Genomic DNA, 20,763 nt, shown 5'->3' with positions numbered 1-20,763 from the left:
ATCTTGGTGAACCAACTAGCCCCCTTAATCCGAGCAAACAAGTCAGATAACAATGGCAAGGGATACTGAAATTTAACAGTGATCTTATTAAGAAGGCGGTAATCAATACACGGTCTCAGCGAACCATCCTTCTTGGCTACAAAGAAGAACCCTGCTCCCAGTGGTGATGACGATGGGCGAATATGTCCCTTCTCCAGGGATTCCTTCACATAACTGCGCATAGCGGCGTGTTCGGGCACGGATAAATTAAATAATCGACCTTTAGGGAATTTACTACCAGGAATCAAATTGATAGCACAATCACAATCCCTATGCGGAGGTAGAGCATCGGACTTGGGCTCTTCAAATACATCCTGATAATCAGACAAGAACTCTGGGACCTCAGAAGGGGTGGATGACGAAATCGACAAAAATGGAACATCACCATGTACCCCCTGACAACCCCAGCTGGATACCGACATGGAATTCCAATCCAATACTGGATTATGGGTTTGTAGCCATGGCAACCCCAACACGACCACATCATGCAGATTATGCAACACCAGAAAGCGAATAACTTCCTGATGTGCAGGAGCCATGCACATGGTCAGCTGGGCCCAGTACTGAGGTTTATTCTTGGCCAAAGGTGTAGCATCAATTCCTCTCAATGGAATAGGACACCGCAAAGGCTCCAAGAAAAACCCACAACGTTTAGCATAATCCAAATCCATCAGATTCAGGGCAGCGCCTGAATCCACAAACGCCATGACAGAAAACGACGACAAAGAGCATATCAAGGTAATGGACAGAAGGAATTTGGACTGTACAGTACCAATGACGGCAGACCTAGCGGACCGCTTAGTGAGCTTAGGACAATCAGAAATAGCATGAGTGGAATCACCACAGTAGAAACACAGACCATTCAGACGTCTGTATTCCTGCCGTTCAACTCTAGTCATAGTCCTGTCGCACTGCATAGGCTCAGGTTTAACCTCAGGCAGTACCGCCAAATGGTGCACAGATTTACGCTCGCGCAAGCGTCGACCGATCTGAATGGCCAAAGACAAAGACTCATTCAAACCAGCAGGCATAGGAAATCCCACCATGACATCCTTAAGAGCCTCAGAGAGACCCTTTCTGAACAAAGCTGCCAGCGCAGATTCATTCCACTGAGTGAGTACTGACCATTTCCTAAATTTCTGACAATATACTTCTATATCATCCTGACCCTGGCACAAAGCCAGCAAATTTTTCTCAGCCTGATCCACTGAATTAGGCTCATCGTACAGCAATCCGAGCGCCAGGAAAAACGCATCGACACTACTCAATGCAGGGTCTCCAGGCGCAAGAGAAAATGCCCAGTCTTGAGGGTCGCCGCGCAAAAAAGAAATAATAATCAAAACCTGTTGAATAGGATTACCAGAAGAATGAGGTTTCAAGGCCAGAAATAGCTTACAATTATTTTTGAAACTTAGAAACTTAGTTCTATCTCCAAAAAACAAATCAGGAATAGGAATTCTTGGTTCTAACATAGATTTCTGATCAATAGTATCTTGAATTTTTTGTACATTTATAACGAGATTATCCATTGAAGAGCACAGACCCTGAATATCCATGTCCACACCTGTGTCCAGAATCACCCAAATGTCTAGGGGAAAAAAAAAAGTGAACACAGAGCAGAAAAAAAAAAAAAATGATGTCAGAACTTTTTCTTTCCCTCTATTGAGAATCATTAGTGGGCTCCTTGTACTGTTATGTTTGCTAATGACAGGTGTTATGAAGGCAATCCAGAAACACAGTGTGCTTAGCGATCAGAGCGCACACAGTGATCTGACAAATACCCAAAAATACAAGAACGAGCTCTGAGACGTGGAAACTCTGTAGACTGCACACCTGATCCTATCCTAAACACAACTAAAAGCGGCTGTGGATTGCGCCTAACAACTACCTAGGCAACTCGGCACAGCCTAAGAAACTAGCTAGCCTGAAGATAGAAAAATAGGCCTGACTTGCCCCAGAGAAATTCCCCAAAGGAAAAGGCAGCCCCCCACATATAATGACTGAGTAAGATGAAAAGACAAAACGTAGGGATGAAATAGATTCAGCAAAGTGGGGCCCGATATTCTAGGACAGAGCGAGGACAGTAAAGCGAACTTTGCAGTCTACAAAAAACCCTAAAGCAAAACCACGCAAAGGGGGCAAAAAAAAAACCACCGTGCCGAACTAACGGCACGGCGGTACACCCTTTGCGTCTCAGAGCTTCCAGCAAAACAAAAGACAAGCTGGACAGAAAAAAAGCAACAAAAAAGCAAAAAGCACTTAGCTATACAGAGCAGCAGGTCACAGGAACAATCAGGAGAAGCTCAGATCCAACACTGAAACATTGACAAGGAGCAAGGATAGCAGCATCAGGCGGAGTTAAGTAATGAAGCAGTTAACGAGCTCACCAGAACACCTGAGGGAGGAAGCTCAGAAGCTGCAGTACCACTTGTGACCACAGGAGTGAATTCAGCCACAGAATTCACAACAGGAGCTGCCGCACCTCATCACAACATTCTGCGAGACTGCGCCACAACCCGAAGGAGAAGCAGCCGCACCTCATCACAACGTTCAGCGAGACCGAGCCACAACCCGAAGGAGAAGCTGCTGCACCTCATCACAACATTCTGCGAGACTGCGCCACAACCCGATGGAGGAGCTGCCGCACCTCATCACAACGTTCAGCGAGACCGAGCCACAACCCGATGGAGAAGCTGCCGCACCTCATCACAACATTCTGCGAGACTGCGCCACAACCCGAAGGAGAAGCAGCCGCACCTCATCACAACGTTCAGCGAGACCGAGCCACAACCCGAAGGAGAAGCTGCTGCACCTCATCACAACATTCTGCGAGACTGCGCCACAACCCGATGGAGGAGCTGCCGCACCTCATCACAACGTTCAGCGAGACCGAGCCACAACCCGATGGAGAAGCTGCCGCACCTCATCACAACATTCTGCGAGACTGCGCCAGAACCCGAAGGAGAAGCAGCCGCACCTCATCACAACGTTCAACGAGACCGAGCCACAACCCGAAGGAGAAGCTGCTGCACCTCATCACAACATTCTGCGAGACTGCGCCACAACCCGAAGGAGAAGCAGCCGCACCTCATCACAACGTTCAGCGAGACCAAGCCACAACCCGAAGGAGAAGCTGCTGCACCTCATCACAACATTCTGCGAGACTGCGCCACAACCCGATGGAGGAGCTGCCACACCTCATCACAACGTTCAGCGATACCGAGCCACATCCCGATGGAGGAGCTGCCGCACCTCATCACAACATTCTGCGAGACTGCGCCACAACCCGATGGAGGAGCTGCCGCACCTCATCACAACATTCTGCGAGACCGAGCCACAACCCGATGGAGAAGCAGCCGCACCTCATCACAACGTTCAGCAAGAAACCCGATGGAGAAGCAGCTGCACCTCATCACAACATTCTGCGAGACTGCGCCACAACCCGATGGAGGAGCTGCCGCACCTCATCACAACGTTCAGCAAGACCGAGGCACAACCCGATGGAGGAGCTGCCGCACCTCATCACAACGTTCAGCAAGACCGAGGCACAACCCGATGGATGAGCAGCCGCACCTCATCACAATGTTCAGCGAGACCGAGCCACAACCCGATGGAGGAGCTGCCGCATCTCATCACAACGTTCAGCAAGACCGAGGCACAACCCGATGGAGGAGCAGCCGCACCTCATCACAATGTTCAGCGAGACCGAGCCACAACCTGATGGAGGAGCAGCCGCACCTCATCACAACATTCTGCGAGACCGAGCCACAACCCGATGGAGAAGCAGCCGCACCTCATCACAACATTCTGCGAGACCGAGCCACAACCCGATGGAGAAGCAGCCGCACCTCATCACAACATTCTGCGAGACCGAGCCACAACCCGATGGAGAAGCAGCTGCAGTTCATCACAACATTCAGCAAGACCGAGCCACATCTTGATGAAGAAGAAGCCACACCTCATCACCACAACCCGATGGAGGAGCTGCCGCACCTCATCACAACGTTCAGCAAGACCGAGCCACAACCCGATGGAGAAGCTGCCGCACCTCATCACAACATTCTGCGAGACTGCGCCACAACCCGAAGGAGAAGCAGCCGCACCTCATCACAACGTTCAGCGAGACCGAGCCACAACCCGAAGGAGAAGCTGCTGCACCTCATCACAACGTTCAGCGAGACCGAGCCACAACCCGATGGACCGGGAAGAATCAAAAAAACAAGCAGAAGACGAGGACACAATACATCTGACACAACAGGATACCTCTCCATTCTCAGAGCTGCCGCCCTCATGTCTTGATAACTAGTGAAGCAGCTGTTTGTGGGATTGTCACGGATCCCTTCTCCGTGGTGTCACTTATTCGTCACGTGCCTGCTCTCGCACGTGACTTGGGGTTGTGCCTGCAAGGGTTAATCTATCTCCCCACTCTCAGTCCAGCATTCAACCTCTGTCCTATGCAGTGATAGGAGCATAAATCACCCAGGCCACGGACCCTATCATACACGCTGCCACCACTCACCGAATACATGGGCGATGGGTCCCAGAACTAATAATACTAAATGTCTATCACTCATAAGGCTCACACACCTTAGGCTATGGATTCTTTTAGAACATTCAAGGTTCAACTTGTTAAAGTTTTATACTTTAATAGCAAAAGGTTCAATGCTTACAATAAGAAAAAGGTATAAAAATATGATAAAAAGACATACAACTTATGCAAAACGGTGTCAAAATAAAGAGGAGAAACTTACAGAAATTATCTAACTGGTAGTTGCTTCTGCTGAGGGTAGGACGAATGTAGATTGGATCACACCAGCTTCTCAGGCTGCCCCCATCATGTGAACACAATTCTCTGTCTGCAGCCTAAATGTATAACTTTGGTCTGGAGGTCAGGTTTCTAGATCGGCCCCTCAGGTTAATATCATAATCGCTGGCTTTCTGATTGGCCACGGCCGCGCTACTAATGAATATATTATTTTTCTCTTGAGACACTTGTGAAAAGGTTCTCAGGAATAGATACCCTCAGGCCACAATTAACATCTCCCCTCCAAGACCTAGGAGGTGCCAAATGTTACCTTTATCTTGGCCTTAAGCTAGACCTCCTGGTGAGATATTGAGACAATTTCTACTAGTCCCAAGGAAGTACCTATTAACACCTTGGTGCGACTTGCCTTCAGGACAGATATTACATTATCACATATTTCACCACAGGGATCATTATCCTTCAGGATGGGTGCAGGATCATGGGGTCTGTGGTACAGGATGGGTGCAGGATCATGGGGTCTGTGGTACAGGATGGATGCAGGATCATGGGGTCTGTGGTACAGGATGGGTGCAGGATCATGGGGTCTGTGGTACAGGATGGATGCAGGATCATGGGGTCTGTGGTACAGGATGAGTGCAGGATCATGGGGTCTGTGGTACAGGATGGATGCAGGATCATGGGGTCTGTGGTACAGGATGGGTGCAGGATCATGGGGTCTGTGGTAAAGGATGGGTGCAGGATCATGGGGTCTGTGGTACCTGACACTGTGAATTTTCACTTTATTAATGGCTTGGGCCTCAGATGTAAAGTGATAAAGTACGACGGCCGGGGCAGTGAAGGAGACGAGCGAGCCGCCCACATACTCGTGTCTGCGCAGCTTCAGCCCAGGATGGCACAGAGTCAGGAAAGCAGCGCTGGCGCGGAGTCAGATCGTCAGAGGAGCGAACGCCAGAACATAGTGTCTCCTGGAATCTTATCAGCAAATATAACAAACCCGCGACTGTTCACCTGCATCGCTCCGTGCACAACCTGAGAGAGCGACCCGAGCCGCAGAGAATAGAGCTGCAGGGACAGATGGGGAATCCGTGGCAAAAATCCATAACCGCCGGCACCAAAGAGCTCGAGGTTTAGCTGCAGACACCGGGCCGCTCCGCTCAGTAACATAAGGGGCAGCTCTGCAGACACCGGGGCGCTCCGCTCAGTAACATAAGGGGCAGCGCTGCAGACACCGGGCGCTCCACTCAGTAACATAAGGGGCAGCGCTGCAGACACCGGGCCGCTCCGCTCAGTAACATAAGGGGCAGCTCTGCAGACACCGGGGCGCTCCGCTCAGTAACAGAAGGGGCAGCACTGCAGACAATGGGGTGCTCCGTTCAGTAACAGAAGGGGCAGCTCTGCAGACACTGGGCAGCTCCGCTCAGTAACATAAGGGGCAGCTCTGCAGACACTGGGGCGCTCCGCTCAGTAACATAAGGGGCAGCGCTGCAGACACCGGGGCGCTCCGCTCAGTAACACAAGGGGCAGCTCCGCTCAGTAACAGAAGGGGCAGCTCTGCAGACACCAGGGCAGCTCCGCTCAGTAACACAAGGGGCAGCTCCGCTCAGTAACAGAAGGGGCAGCTCTGCAGACACCGGGCAGCTCAGCTCAGTAACATAAGGGGCAGCACTGCAGACACCAGACGCTCCGCTCAGTAACAGAAGGGGCAGCACTGCAGACACTGGGGCGCTCCGCTCAGTAACATAAGGGGCAGCTCTGCAGACACTGGGGCGCTCCGCTCAGTAACACAAGGGGCAGCTCCGCTCAGTAACACAAGGGGCAGCTCCGCTCAGTAACAGAAGGGGCAGCTCTGCAGACACCAGGGCAGCTCCGCTCAGTAACACAAGGGGCAGCTCCGCTCAGTAACATAAGGGGCAGCACTGCAGACACCAGACGCTCCGCTCAGTAACAGAAGGGGCAGCTCTGCAGACACTGGGGCGCTCCGCTCAGTAACATAAGGGGCAGCTCTGCAGACACTGGGGCGCTCCGCTCAGTAACATAAGGGGCAGCGCTGCAGACACCGGGGCGCTCCGCTCAGTAACAGAAGGGGCAGCTCTGCAGACACCAGGGCAGCTCCGCTCAGTAACACAAGGGGCAGCTCCGCTCAGTAACAGAAGGGGCAGCTCTGCAGACACCGGGCAACTCAGCTCAGTAACATAAGGGGCAGCACTGCAGACACCAGACGCTCCGCTCAGTAACATAAGGGGCAGCTCTGCAGACACTGGGGCGCTCCGCTCAGTAACATAAGGGGCAGCGCTGCAGACACCGGGGCGCTCCGCTCAGTAACAGAAGGGGCAATTTGTTTAATCCTAGAGGCTGAAAACCTGTTTTTCCTACCCGAGCTCACTGCTGATGAAGCTGTTGCAGTGTGTCAGTGCAGGTAAATGCTGGGAGCCAGGAGTTATATGATGCGAGGTGGGTGAGGTCAGACATTCAGCCTCCGGATAAGATTAATGGAGGTTTTCATTCATTGGCAGCAAGAAGACTGAGAAAAGGAGATGAAGTGAAATGCATAAAGGTTACCTCCTTGTGCGAATCCTTGTGCGCCTCCAGCGTCTTCATGATCGTCAGCTCCGCGTAGTTTTTAAACCTCGCTGGTTGGTTTCTCAGGATTTCCCGGAGAACTTTCAGCGCCAATGCCCGAATCGCGTGCTGAAAAAAAGAAAGAATTCTAAGAAGAGGAAGAAGCAGCAGAAAGTCATAACCCGACCAGTGCATGTGAGCAGACTGCAGGACCACTGCTTGCCATCAGTGAATGGAAACATGCATTGTCCTGGTGCTGATCACCCAGGCCCGGAAACCTTCCATTCAATGACAAAGGTAAAACGGAGTTATTGAAAGCTGCAGAACTCTTCAGCTGCCCCTTTATGAGGTTGGATAATGTCCTCCTCGTTCCCTCTCCGCCCCTGCACTTCGCTAATCCCGGCTCTTACATCTTTGTCTCCCAGGGTCTCCAGGAGGAGGAGGAGGATGGTTTTGAAGTGCTCTTCCCAGACGCCGAGGTTGTCCTCCCGTGTGATCTTCAGCAGCTCGCACAGCGCTCCTTTCCGCTCCTCCACTCGCTCATTGTGGTTGGACAGCTCCTTTAATAGGTCGGCAACCAGGTCTGAGTGGTCAATGGGAACTGCAGGGACAGACGGGAACATATCAGTGAGAAAATCCGACAAACCCGGCGAATCGTCCGACAATGGAGCCACAAACCATCGCGCAGCTGGTCCATGTCATCATCGAACACGGCTTCCTTCAGGGCGGTCTTGTCGTAACTGTTGATGGAGTCGGAGTAAGGATAGGGGCTGTACTCACGGCCACGCGGCCCACTAAAGGCTCGCGGCGGCTGCGTGTTCAGCAAGGACGTCTTGTTATCAAGCGCCATCCGACCACCTTCCACTATGTCTGATCCACCACGATGGTCACCTACAGGAGATGCCATGCCAGCCTCGCGGGAGACCTAGGAGGACGGGAAACATCCGGATCAGGACAATTCAAGGTCTGGTCACCGATGAGGGGGATAACGAGGGATGAGCTCTCACATTACATTACAATACATTGTGCCCCATTCCATGCACCTTATCACTGGATTCGGATTATAATCTACCCCATCTATAGACACATCACATTCAGCTCATTTACACCGATCCTACCAGATCCCCGTCCTTCCTCAGATCCCTCTTCACAGGCTCATTAAGATCTTCTTGGCTGCGGAAGCTGAATTTCTCTATGGCTTCAGTGACTCCGCGGAGAGAGCTGTAGATTTCATCAGAATTTAGGTTCTCGGTGTCATAATCAAGCAAACTGCAAAGAAAAACCAGGACCTTAGTGGAGGTGCAGACACATCTGACGGAAAATGGGCAGGAGACCAGGCAGAGTAAAGCGCTCAGCCCCATAACTTCCCGCTATCAAAACCTCGTGGGTGAGCAGACGACACATGAACGGCAGTCATCAATAGCCTCAATGGGTAGATTCCAGAGGAACAGCGAGACTGATGATGTCAATCAGTGAATCCGATCCCGCCGACATGGCAGCCGCCATACTGAGCATGCACATGCTTCTTCCAGTAAAGATGGCAGATGTCACGTGGCCGACATAGCGGATACCAGGAGCACCCCGCTGTGCTGTGGGCAGCCGGACGATGCACCAGGCACAGGAGGAACGAACGGCCCAATATTCCCCCAAAGAACCGGACTCCAGCAGAGAGGATCCAACAACGCAACACGAGGGCAGTAACAGGCCCGGCGATGCCAGCGCCACAGGATGGACCCCAACATTCATGATAGACGAACGGGGGTCACAATATTACTGCATCTGACGGCGCTGGTCCGGAGGACACCCCACCCTACTGTAGACTATGGGGTCATGATAGAAATGCAGCCACATCCTGCTCCCATGTAAAAGGGCCACAGTGCATATAATGCCGCTGTATGCAAGGAAACATGGCGCCGCCGTGATGAGGATACATGGAGCATGAGATGGCGCCACACGTGAGCATTGCTGATGGAGGCTGAGGGTTCAGCAGCACTGAGTACGGAGGTAGGAATTCCCCGCAATGGGTAATATGGCGACACTGCGCAGGCTGCAGAGCGGCAGAGTCACCTCGGAGAGGGCAGGGGCCAGAACGACTTGTGAGACGGCACAGGGGGGAGATGGACCAGGGAGAGGGTCCATCAGTGCTCCAACCCCACAGCCGGCTGCAGCACGAGGATCAAGGGGAGGACGAGGGGGAGAGAAAGGGAGGAAATATGCTACAGGGTCATGCATCATGGCGACATCACATATCGGTCAGATTCACAAGACCCCAAAAATCTACACAGGGTGGGCTGCCAAGTCTACTGCAGCTACGGGTCATATAGAAGAAGGCATGAAGAGCACGAGCAATCTGGGCACAGTATATACAGGGTTAATAGAGAGTGGAGCCCCCCTGCTGATCATTACTGCAAATTAATCAACTGGAACCCACTAAAAAGAGTATCTGCCAACAGCGATGACCCCTCAACGCCCACCACCCAGGAGCAAAATGGTTAAATAATCCAAAACCTCAGATGGTAAGAAACGGATCTCAGAAATAAGGACAGAGCTTTGTTACCTCGGGGAGAGACCACCGTGAGAACAATTCGTGGGAGATGTCAAAGGACTTGACCGGCTGCTTGAATGTCGAGAGGGGGTCCGGCCCATGGTGTTACTCGGGGAGCCCTAAATACAGAAGCAGAAGATTACGGTGCACAAGTGTGAGCAAAGCATTACAAATACCAGTCCACCCAGCAACCCAGAAACATAGGCCAGGGGATGACACAAGGAACCATGTACAGCAGCAGGGGAGGCACGGGGTGTGATATACTACAGGAGAAGCTCGAGGCGTCATATACCGCAGCAGGGGAGGCGTGAGGCATCATATACCGCAGCAGGGGAGGCGTGAGGCGTCATATACCGCAGCAGGGGAGGCATGAGGCGTCATATACAGCAGCAGGAGAAGCTCGAGGCGTCATATACCGCAGCAGGAGAAGCTCGAGGCGTCATATACCGCAGCAGGGGAGGCGTGAGGCGTCATATACAGCAGCAGGAGAAGCTCGAGGCGTCATATACCGCAGCAGGAGAAGCTCGAGGCGTCATATACCGCAGCAGGGGAGGCGTGAGGCGTCATATACAGCAGCAGGAGAAGCTCGAGGCGTCATATACAGCAGCAGGAGAAGCTCGAGGCGTCATATACCGCAGCAGGAGAAGCTCGAGGCGTCATATACCGCAGCAGGGGAGGCGTGAGGCGTCATATACAGCAGCAGGAGAAGCTCGAGGCGTCATATACCGCAGCAGGGGAGGCGTGAGGCGTCATATACCGCAGCAGGGGAGGCGTGAGGCGTCATATACCGCAGCAGGGGAGGCGTGAGGCGTCGTATACAGCAGCAGGAGAAGCTCGAGGCGTCATATACCGCAGCAGGGGAGGCGTGAGGCGTCATATACCGCAGCAGGGGAGGCGTGAGGCGTCATATACCGCAGCAGGGGAGGCGTGAGGCGTCATATACCGCAGCAGGGGAGGCGTGAGGCGTCATATACAGCAGCAGGGGAGGTGTGAGGCGTCATATACCGCAGCAGGGGAGGCGCAGGGTGTCATACCGCAGGAGAAGCTGGAGGCGTCATATACGGCAGCAGGGGAGGTGTGAGGCGTCATATACAGCAGCAGGAGAAGCTCGAAGCGTCATATACCGCAGCAGGGGAGGCGCAGGGTGTCATACCGCAGGAGAAGCTGGAGGCGTCATATACGGCAGCAGGGGAGGTGTGAGGCATCATATACAGCAGCAGGAGAAGCTCGAGGCGTCATATACCGCAGCAGGGGAGGCGTGAGGCGTCATATACAGCAGCAGAAGCTCGAGGCGTCATATACCGCAGCAGGGGAGGCGTGAGGCGTCATATACCGCAGCAGGGGAGGCGTGAGGCATCATATGCCGCATTAGGGGAGGCGCGATGCATCATATACAGCAGCAGGGGAGGCGTGAGGCATCATAAACCGCAGCAGGGGAGGCGTGAGGCGTCATATGCCGCAGTAGGGGAGGAGTCATACACCGCAGCAGGGGAGGTGCTAGGAGTCATACACCGCAGCAGGGGAGGTAGTAGGATTCATATACCGCAACAGGGGATTCGCGGGGAGCCATATACCGCAGCAGGAGAGATGCGGAGTTCCATATACAGCAGCAGGGGAGGCGCGATGAGTCATATACTGCAGCAGGGGAAGCACGAGGCATCATATACCGCAGAAGGAGAAGCTCGAGGCGTCATATACCGCAGCAGGAGAAGCTGGAGGCGTCATATACCGCAGCAGGAGAAGCTGGAGGCGTCATATACCGTAGCAGGGGAGGAGCGAGGCGTCATATACTGCGCAGCAGGGGAGGCGCGAGGCGTCATACCGCAGCAGAAGCTTGAGGCGTCATATACCGCAGCAGGAGAGGGGTCATACACCGCAGCAGGAGAGGTGCTAGGAGTCATATACCACAGCAGGGGAGGTGGTAGGAGTCATATACCGCAACAGGGGATTCGCGGGGAGTCATATACCGCAGCAGGAGAGATGTGGAGTTCAATATACAGCAGCAGGGGAGGCGCGATGAGTCATATACTGCAGCAGGGGAGGCGCGGGGTGCCATATACCACAGCAGGGGAGACGCTGGGCGCCATTATACAGGCAGCAGGGGAGGCACGGGGCATCATATAGCAGCAGGAGATGTAGGGAGCCATATACCACAGCAGGAGAGACGCTGGGCGCCATATACCACAGCAGGAGAGACGCTGGGCACCATATACCACAGCAGGAGAGACGCTGGGCGCCATATACCACAGCAGGAGAGACGCTGGGCACCATATACCACAGCAGGAGAGACGCTGGGCGCCATACACAGCAGCAGGGGAGACGCTGGACGCCATATACCACAGCAGGAGAGACGCTGGGCGCCATATACCACAGCAGGAGAGACGCTGGGCGCCATATACCACAGCAGGAGAGACGCTGGGCACCATATACCACAGCAGGAGAGACGCTGGGCGCCATACACAGCAGCAGGGGAGACGCTGGACGCCATATACCACAGCAGGAGAGACGCTGGGCGCCATATACCACAGCAGGAGAGACGCTGGGCGCCATATACCACAGCAGGAGAGACGCTGGGCGCCATATACCACAGCAGGAGAGACGCTGGGCGCCATATACCACAGCAGGAGAGACGCTGGGCGCCATATACCACAGCAGGAGAGACGCTGGGCGCCATATACCACAGCAGGAGAGACGCTGGGCGCCATATACCACAGCAGGAGAGACGCTGGGCGCCATATACCACAGCAGGAGAGACGCTGGGCGCCATACACAGCAGCAGGAGAGACGCGGGGCGCCATATACCACAGCAGGAGAGACGCTGGGCACCATATACCACAGCAGGAGAGACGCTGGGCGCCATACACAGCAGCAGGGAAGACGCTGGACGCCATATACCACAGCAGGAGAGACGCTGGGCGCCATATACCACAGCAGGGGAGACGCGGGGAGCCATATACCGCAGAAGGGGAGGCGCGGGGCGCCATATACCACAGCAGGAGAGACGCTGGGCGCCATATACCACAGCAGGAGAGACGCTGGGCACCATATACCACAGCAGGAGAGACGCTGGGCACCATATACCACAGCAGGAGAGACGCTGGACGCCATATACCACAGCAGGAGAGACGCTGGGCGCCATATACCACAGCAGGAGAGACGTTGGGCGCCATATACCACAGCAGGAGAGACGCTGGGCGCCATATACCACAGCAGGAGAGACGCTGGGCGCCATATACCACAGCAGGAGAGACGCTGGGCGCCATATACCACAGCAGGAGAGACGCTGGGCGCCATATACCACAGCAGGAGAGACGCTGGGCGCCATATACCACAGCAGGAGAGACGCTGGGCGCCATATACCACAGCAGGAGAGACGCTGGGCGCCATACACAGCAGCAGGAGAGACGCGGGGCGCCATATACCACAGCAGGAGAGACGCTAGGTGCCATACACAGCAGCGGGGAAGACGCTGGACGCCATATACCACAGCAGGAGAGACGCTGGGCGCCATATACCACAGCAGGGGAGACGCGGGGAGCCATATACCGCAGAAGGGGAGGCGCGGGGAGCCATATACCGCAGGAGAAGCTGTATATTACCATGCTGCTGTTGCTGGAGTTCTTCAGATGGTTGTGCAGTAGTTTTGTTGCGCCGTCCTGGAAAGTTTTCGGCAAAGCTCCCAGTAACATGGTGAACTCCGGGGTGTTCAGCTCAAACAGAGAGATCAGGACGATCTGCGCCGCCTGAAATGATGAGAAAGTAGATAAAGAAGCAAATATCAGCCGGGACCCTCCAAGACTATTAGGGGACACGTCCACATCACATTCTCTGCTGCATTACTGGCAGGAAGTGGCGCATACGAGGGAAGCAGAAACGTGGAGCACAGCGAGCCGCCGATGTGTGCGCAATGGTGCAGCGTTCACATTCATGTACCAGGTTGGTGCCGCAGTTCTGGCGTCCATTTATTTCATTGCCCAATGCACCCAATATACAAAGTCATTACCCAGCACACCACAAATAGAAGAACTGCATAATAAATGTGAAGACAAACTGATGACTGATACCTGCACACATCTGCAGCCACAACCACGTCCTCGTTCCTGTGATACCCGCACACATCTGCAGCCACAACCACGTCCTCATTCCTGTGATACCCGCACCCATCTGCAGCCACCACTACGTCCTAGTTCCTGTGATACCCGCACACATCTGCAGCCACCACCACGTCCTCGTTCCTGTGATACCCGCACCCATCTGCAGCCACCACTACGTCCTAGTTCCTGTGATACCCGCACACATCTGCAGCCACCACCACGTCCTCGTTCCTGTGATACCCGCACACATCTGCAGCCACTACCACGTCCTCGTTCCTGTGATACCCGCACACATCTGCAGCCACAACCACATTTTCGTTCCTGTGATACCTGCACACATCTGCAGCCACAACCACGTCCTCGTTCCTGTGATACCCGCACACATCTGCAGCCACAACCACATTTTCGTTCCTGTGATACCTGCACACATCTGCAGCCACCACCACGTCCTCGTTCCTGTGATACCTGCACACATCTGCAGCCACCACCACGTCCTCATTCCTGTGATACCCGCACACATCTGCAGCCACCACCACGTCCTAGTTCCTGTGATACCCGCACACATCTGCAGCCACAAACACATCCTCGTTCCTGTGATACCTGCACACATCTGCAGCCACCACCACGTCCTCGTTCCTGTGATACCCGCACACATCTGCAGCCACAACCACGTCCTAGTTCCTGTGATACCCGCACACATCTGCAGCCACAACCACATTTTCGTTCCTGTGATACCTGCACACATCTGCAGCCACCACCACGTCCTCGTTCCTGTGATACCCGCACACATCTACAGACACCACTAAGTCCTCATCCCTGGTGATACCGGCACATATCTACCGACACACCACATCCTCGTTCCTGTGATACCTGCACACATCTGCAGCCACCACTACGTCCCCATCCTGGTGATACCGGCACACATCTGCAGCCACCACCACGTCCTCGTTCCTGTGATACCCGCACACATCTGCAGCCACCACCACATCCTCGTTCCTGTGATACCCGCAGACATCTGCAGCCATCACCACGTCCCCATCCTGGGAATACCTGCACACATCCGCAGCCACCACCACGTCCCCATCCTGGGAATACCTGCACACATCCGCAGCCACCAATATGGACGCTCTGCCTTAACAACCTCATACTGATGATATCCGCGTACATTTGCAGCAGAAGCCCCGCCAATGCACCCTTGCTCCTGTGATACCGGCACACATCACATCTCTCTGGGGTTCACTTTGCAGCTTGAACCCATATTAAGCTGCCAATTATTGCTCAGGTCCAGTAAATGATCTGCTGCGGGTAGATACGGACATATACCACCACTCTGTCACTTTATGGTTTCTAATTTTAGTATTTCCCATTAATCATTATCCGGTGACTGATGGAGGAAACCTGAAGCTCTGCAGCTTCCCTGGTAACCAGCAGTAACATATAGGGGAAGGCACAGAACTGACGGAGGGGAGGACACCGACAGCAGCCATCATTCACTGCGTAAACCTGTGCACTGAACATACCCAGAGAGACTGACTAATCACTACTACCACCATTATCCGGATACCTGCTCAGCAAGCAAGGATGATGGATGGGGAGGGCTGTGCTGTGAGGACTGATGGCACCTGACACTACATGACGTCCGTGCCGGCGGTGTGACTGGAGGAGGGATCGTGCCCTGTCAGATCAGGGGATTGCACACGTATACAGTGCAGTCTCGTGCTCTGTGCAGAAGTCTCTACCTTTTTACACGCATCGTCCAGACAGGACTCAGGCCGGGGGGACACTGCGCTGTGTCTGGCTGTAAGGTCATCACACGGCCAGTTATACAGAGCCCGGGCTTCACGACACTGCCGCGCAGAGCGACGTTCATGGGAGAGAAATGGAAAGTTGTAATTTCTGCTGCAGGAATGACAGCGATTACAGGGAAGATCACAGAGACAGCACGACATCAGAAGAGACCCCCAGTGAATGTCCAACACCCCTGTGGTGAAGTGTGTGTGTGTATATATATATGCATGCATGTATGTATGTATGTATGTATGTATGTATGCATGCATGCATGCATGCATGCATGCATGCATATATATATATATATATATATATATATATATATATATAGTGACATATGTCTAGGGTTATATGTGTGACTAGTGATAATGTAACACCTGTCCTGAAGGCAAGTCGCACCTAGGTGTTAATAGGTACTTCCTTGGGACTAGTAGAAATTCTGTCTCCATATCTCACCAGGAGGTCTAGTTAGGGCCAAGAAGAAAGGTAACATTTGGCACCTCCTAGGTCTTGGAGGGGAGATGTTAATTGCGGCCTGAAGGTATCTATTCCTCAGAACCTTTTCACAAGTGTCTCAAGAGAAAAATAATATATTCATTAGTAGCGCGGCCGTGGCCAATCAGAAAGCCAGCAATTATGATATTAACCTGAGGGGCCGGTCTAGAAACCTGACCTCCAGACCAAAGTTGTAAATTTAGGCTGCAGACAGAGAATTGTGTTCACATGATGGGGGCAGCCTGAGAAGCTGGTGTGATCCAATCTACATTCGTCCTACCCTCAGGGAGCAGAAGCAACTACCAGTAAGATAACTTCTGTAAGTTTCTCCTCTTTATTTTATACTGTTTTGCATAAGTTGTATGTCTTTTTATTATCATATTTTGTACCTTTTTCTTATTGTAAGCATTGAACCTTTTGCTATTAAAGTATAAAACTTTAACAAGTTGAACCTTGAATATTCTAAAAGAATCCATAGCCTAAGGTGTGTGAGCCTTATGAGTAATAGACATATTTTTATTTGTATTATTAGTTCCGGGACTCATCGCCCGAGTATTCGGGGAGTGGTGGCAGCGTGTATGAGCGGATGTGTGGCCTGGGTCGGTGTGTGATTTATGCTCCCATTACAGCATAGTACAGAGGTTGAATGCTGGACTGAGAGTGGGGAGATAGATTAACCCTTGCAGGCACAACCTCAAGTCATGTGTGAGAGCAGGCACGTGACGAATAAGTGACACCACGGAGAAGGGATCCGTGAAAACCCCCCCTCCCCGACTGTACTCCTAGGAGGAAGGGCCTTTTACTAATCCATGTCTAGCAATACATGTCTGCATATTGATAGGAGACAACGAGGGGGAAGGAGACAACGAGGGGGAAGGAGACAACGAGGGGGAAGGAGACAACGAGGGGGAAGGAGACAACGAGGGGGAAGGAGACAACGAGGGGGAAGGAGACAACGAGGGGGAAGGAGACAACGAGGGGGAAGGAGACAACGAGGGGGAAGGAGACAACGAGGGGGAAGGAGACAACGAGGGGGAAGGAGACAACGAGGGGGAAGGAGACAACGAGGGGGAAGGAGACAACGAGGGGGAAGGAGACAACGAGGGGGAAGGAGACAACGAGGGGGAAGGAGACAACGAGGGGGAAGGAGACAACGAGGGGGAAGGAGAGCGGCCTCCAGCTGGGTGCAAGTCGCTTGACGGATCGGCTCCTCTGCTTCTGTTTAGCATTGGAATAACATGTCCTGCTATGACATAACATTTTACCTGGACAGCCATAAATAGACCTGTCAACAGCAGTCTGCCTACCTGCTGATGGTTTCCAGTCACTTCCTTGATGCTCTGTAAAATGAAGCTAAAACTGAACATAAATCAGAACACAGATCAGATGACTACAGAAGAAGACGCCGGCGGGAGCTACACCAGGAACCAGAGGCACTAACAAGCCCGCACCAGAAACCAGAGGCACCGACAAGCCCCGCACCAGGAGCCAGAGGCGCCGACAAGCCCCGCACCAGAAACCAGAGGCACCGACAAGCCCCGCACCAGGAGCCAGAGGCACAGACAAGCCCCGCACCAGGAGCCAGAGGCACCGACAAGCCCCGCACCAGGAGCCAGAGGCACCGACAAGCCCCGCACCAGGAACCAGAGGCGGCAGTGAGAGCTGCACCAGGAGCCAGAGGCACCGACAAGCCCCGCACCAGGAGCCAGAGGCACCGACAATCCCCGCACCAGGAGCCAGAGGCACCGACAAGCGCCGAACGAGGAGCCAGAGGCACCGACAAGCCCCGAACGAGGAGCCAGAGGCACCGACAAGCCCCGCACCAGGAGCCAGAGGCACCGACAAGCCCCGCACCAGGAGCCAGAGGCACCGACAAGCCCCGCACCAGGAGCCAGAGGCACCGACAAGCCCCGCACCAGGAGCCAGAGGCACCGACAAGCGCCGAACGAGGAGCCAGAGGCACAGACAAGCCCCGAACGAGGAGCCAGAGGCACCGACAAGCCCCGCACCAGGAGCCAGAGGCGGCAGCGAGAGCTGCACCAGGAGCCAGAGGCACCGACAAGCTCAGCACCAGGAGCCAGAGGCACCGACAAGCCCCGCACCAGGAGCCAGAGGCACCAACAAGCCCCGCACCAGGAACCAGAGGCGGCAGTGAGAGCTGCACCAGGAGCCAGAGGCACCGACAAGCCCCGCACCAGGAGCCAGAGGCACCGACAAGCTCAGCACCAGGCACCGACAAGCCCGACACCAGGAGCCAGAGGCACCAACAAGCCCAACACAGGGCAATAGAGGCACCGACAAGCCCCGCACAAGGAGCCAAAGGCACCGACAAGCCCCACACAAGGAGCCAGAGGCACCGACAAGCCCCACACAAGGAGCCAGAGGCACCGACAAGCCCCACACAAGGAGCCAGAGGCACCGACAAGCCCCGCACCAGGAGCCAGAGGCACCGACAAGCCCCGCACCAGGAGCCAGAGGCACCGACAAGCCCCGCACCAGGAGCCAGAGGCACCGACAAGCCCCGCACCAGGAGCCAGAGGCACCGACAAGCCCTGCACCAGGAGCCAGAGGCACCGACAAGCCCCGCACCAGGAGCCAGAGGCACCGACAAGCCCTGCACCAGGAGCCAGAGGCACCGACAAGCCCCGCACCAGGAGCCAGAGGCACAGGTGGCCCCATACTAGAAATCCCAAGGCTCCGTGAGGCCTCGTACTGAAATCTGATATTCTGGATTATTTTCAGCATCTGACGGTGTCAGGCTCAGCGTGGTGTCCACCATGGCACATGCCACCTCGGGGGACATCACACCTCATCGGGTGGAGCACGAACATTAAGGCTCATTGTTTTTATCAGACTGAGGAGCATTATTGCAGGTTCACATAAAGCCTCCATTATCACCCTCACAACAAACACAAGTATTTTGGAAATAAAGTGAAGAACGCCAGGATCATTCTGTTCTGATGGCGACAACCCAAGAAAATGAGGTCACAGATACCAGGAACTGATTAGCATAAGGAGATGAAGATCGGGAGCCAAGGGAACTCCCAAAATCCCTGATGGCTGCGATGTTCATAGCTCTGGTTTGTGGACACATAAAACACAGCAGGGTCGGCACGAGATGTGACAAGACGCTGCGCACGGTACCAGGACCTTCAAGAAGGATTAAAGGGACAATCTGTGTCAATCAGAAGGATTCATAGGTGTAAGAAGCGGAGCAGTGCGCGCAGCTCCAGCTCTGCTACATATGAACCTGTGTAATAAATGCCGACACGCGTAGTTCTGAAACATAAGACCACTTTAGAGCTGCGGCTTCTCAGAAATGAGCCGGTGAAGCTGCTGGCTGGGCGCGCTGCGTGTCCGTGGCTCCGGTCCGTGGCCTCCTCCGGTCCCCAGCTCCAGCGCTGATTTATTATATACCTAGTGCGACTAGTGGAGCGCTCCCCGCCCGGGGCCACGACCGGCATTACGGCTCACAAGCCTCTAATGTGCACGGAAACCAATCCCAGATAACGAGGTAGAAGCTCGTTACAGGTCAGCGACGGCCATTACCGGCTCCACAATAAGACGACCATCAGCTGCCAGCGATTTCTCAATGGAGGTCGGGTCTTTTGCTGAATTTGTTCTAGTTTTAGAGATAATTCATCCGTGATAATAATGACGGCGACGTGATGTGATCACAGACACAATGGAGTTTAGTGTTCTGACTATTCGTGTCGGTAATAAAATATCCTAAAAACCGGAAATTATTTATTATTAATGACAGAAAAGCCGGAAATACTGTAATTAACTTAAATATCTGAGAAACCACCGCGGTACTCTATCAGCACCAAAACCCCAAAATAAAACGGTTCAGACATGAACGGCACCAAAATCCTTGTATACCAGTGTTATATATACACCCCCGTATACGAGTGTTCTATATACACCCCCCGTATACGAGTGTTCTATATACACCCCCTGTATACCAGTGTTCTATATACACCCCCCGTATACCGGTGTTCTATATACGCCCCCTGTATACCGGTGTTCTATATACGCCCCCTGTATACCGGTGTTATATATACACACCCCCCGTATACCGGTGTTCTATATACACCCCCCGTATACCGGTGTTCTATATACACCCCCCGTATACCGGTGTTATATATATACACCCCCCGTATACCAGTGTTCTATATACACCCCCCGTATACCAGTGTTCTATATACACCCCCTGTATACCGGTGTTATATATATACACCCCCCGTATACCAGTGTTCTATATACACCCCCCGTATACCGGTGTTATATATATACACCCCCCGTATACCAGTGTTCTATATACACCCCCCGTATACCAGTGTTCTATATACACCCCCTGTATACCGGTGTTCTATATACACCCCCTGTATACCGGTGTTATATATACACACCCCCCGTATACCGGTGTTATATATATATACACCCCCCATATACCAGTGTTCTATATACACCCCCTG

The 20,763-nt window shown here is 53.5% G+C and overlaps 1 protein-coding gene across 5 annotated transcripts in view; it reads right to left on the bottom strand.

The window, feature by feature from the left end:
* The window catches only part of CLASP1 (cytoplasmic linker associated protein 1), a 197,302-nt gene that overhangs the window by 17,458 nt on the left and 159,081 nt on the right, over positions 1 to 20,763 (bottom strand). For all 5 annotated transcript variants that reach the window (XM_069732633.1, XM_069732634.1, XM_069732635.1 and 2 more), the window contains 6 exons: positions 13,508 to 13,651; positions 9,921 to 10,027; positions 8,482 to 8,632; positions 8,042 to 8,288; positions 7,774 to 7,964; positions 7,364 to 7,492 (listed from right to left, as the gene is read on the bottom strand). In XM_069732633.1, coding sequence (XP_069588734.1) covers positions 7,364 to 7,492; positions 7,774 to 7,964; positions 8,042 to 8,288; positions 8,482 to 8,632; positions 9,921 to 10,027; positions 13,508 to 13,651 — 969 coding nt within the window. The remainder of the gene's footprint in view (positions 1 to 7,363; positions 7,493 to 7,773; positions 7,965 to 8,041; positions 8,289 to 8,481; positions 8,633 to 9,920; positions 10,028 to 13,507; positions 13,652 to 20,763) is intronic.

This window comes from Ranitomeya imitator, chromosome 7 (assembly GCF_032444005.1).
Source record: "Ranitomeya imitator isolate aRanImi1 chromosome 7, aRanImi1.pri, whole genome shotgun sequence".
Lineage (NCBI taxonomy): Eukaryota > Metazoa > Chordata > Amphibia > Anura > Dendrobatidae > Ranitomeya > Ranitomeya imitator.
The sequence above is the reverse complement of the archived record's forward strand: the minus strand, read 5'-3'. Positions and strand labels throughout refer to the sequence as shown.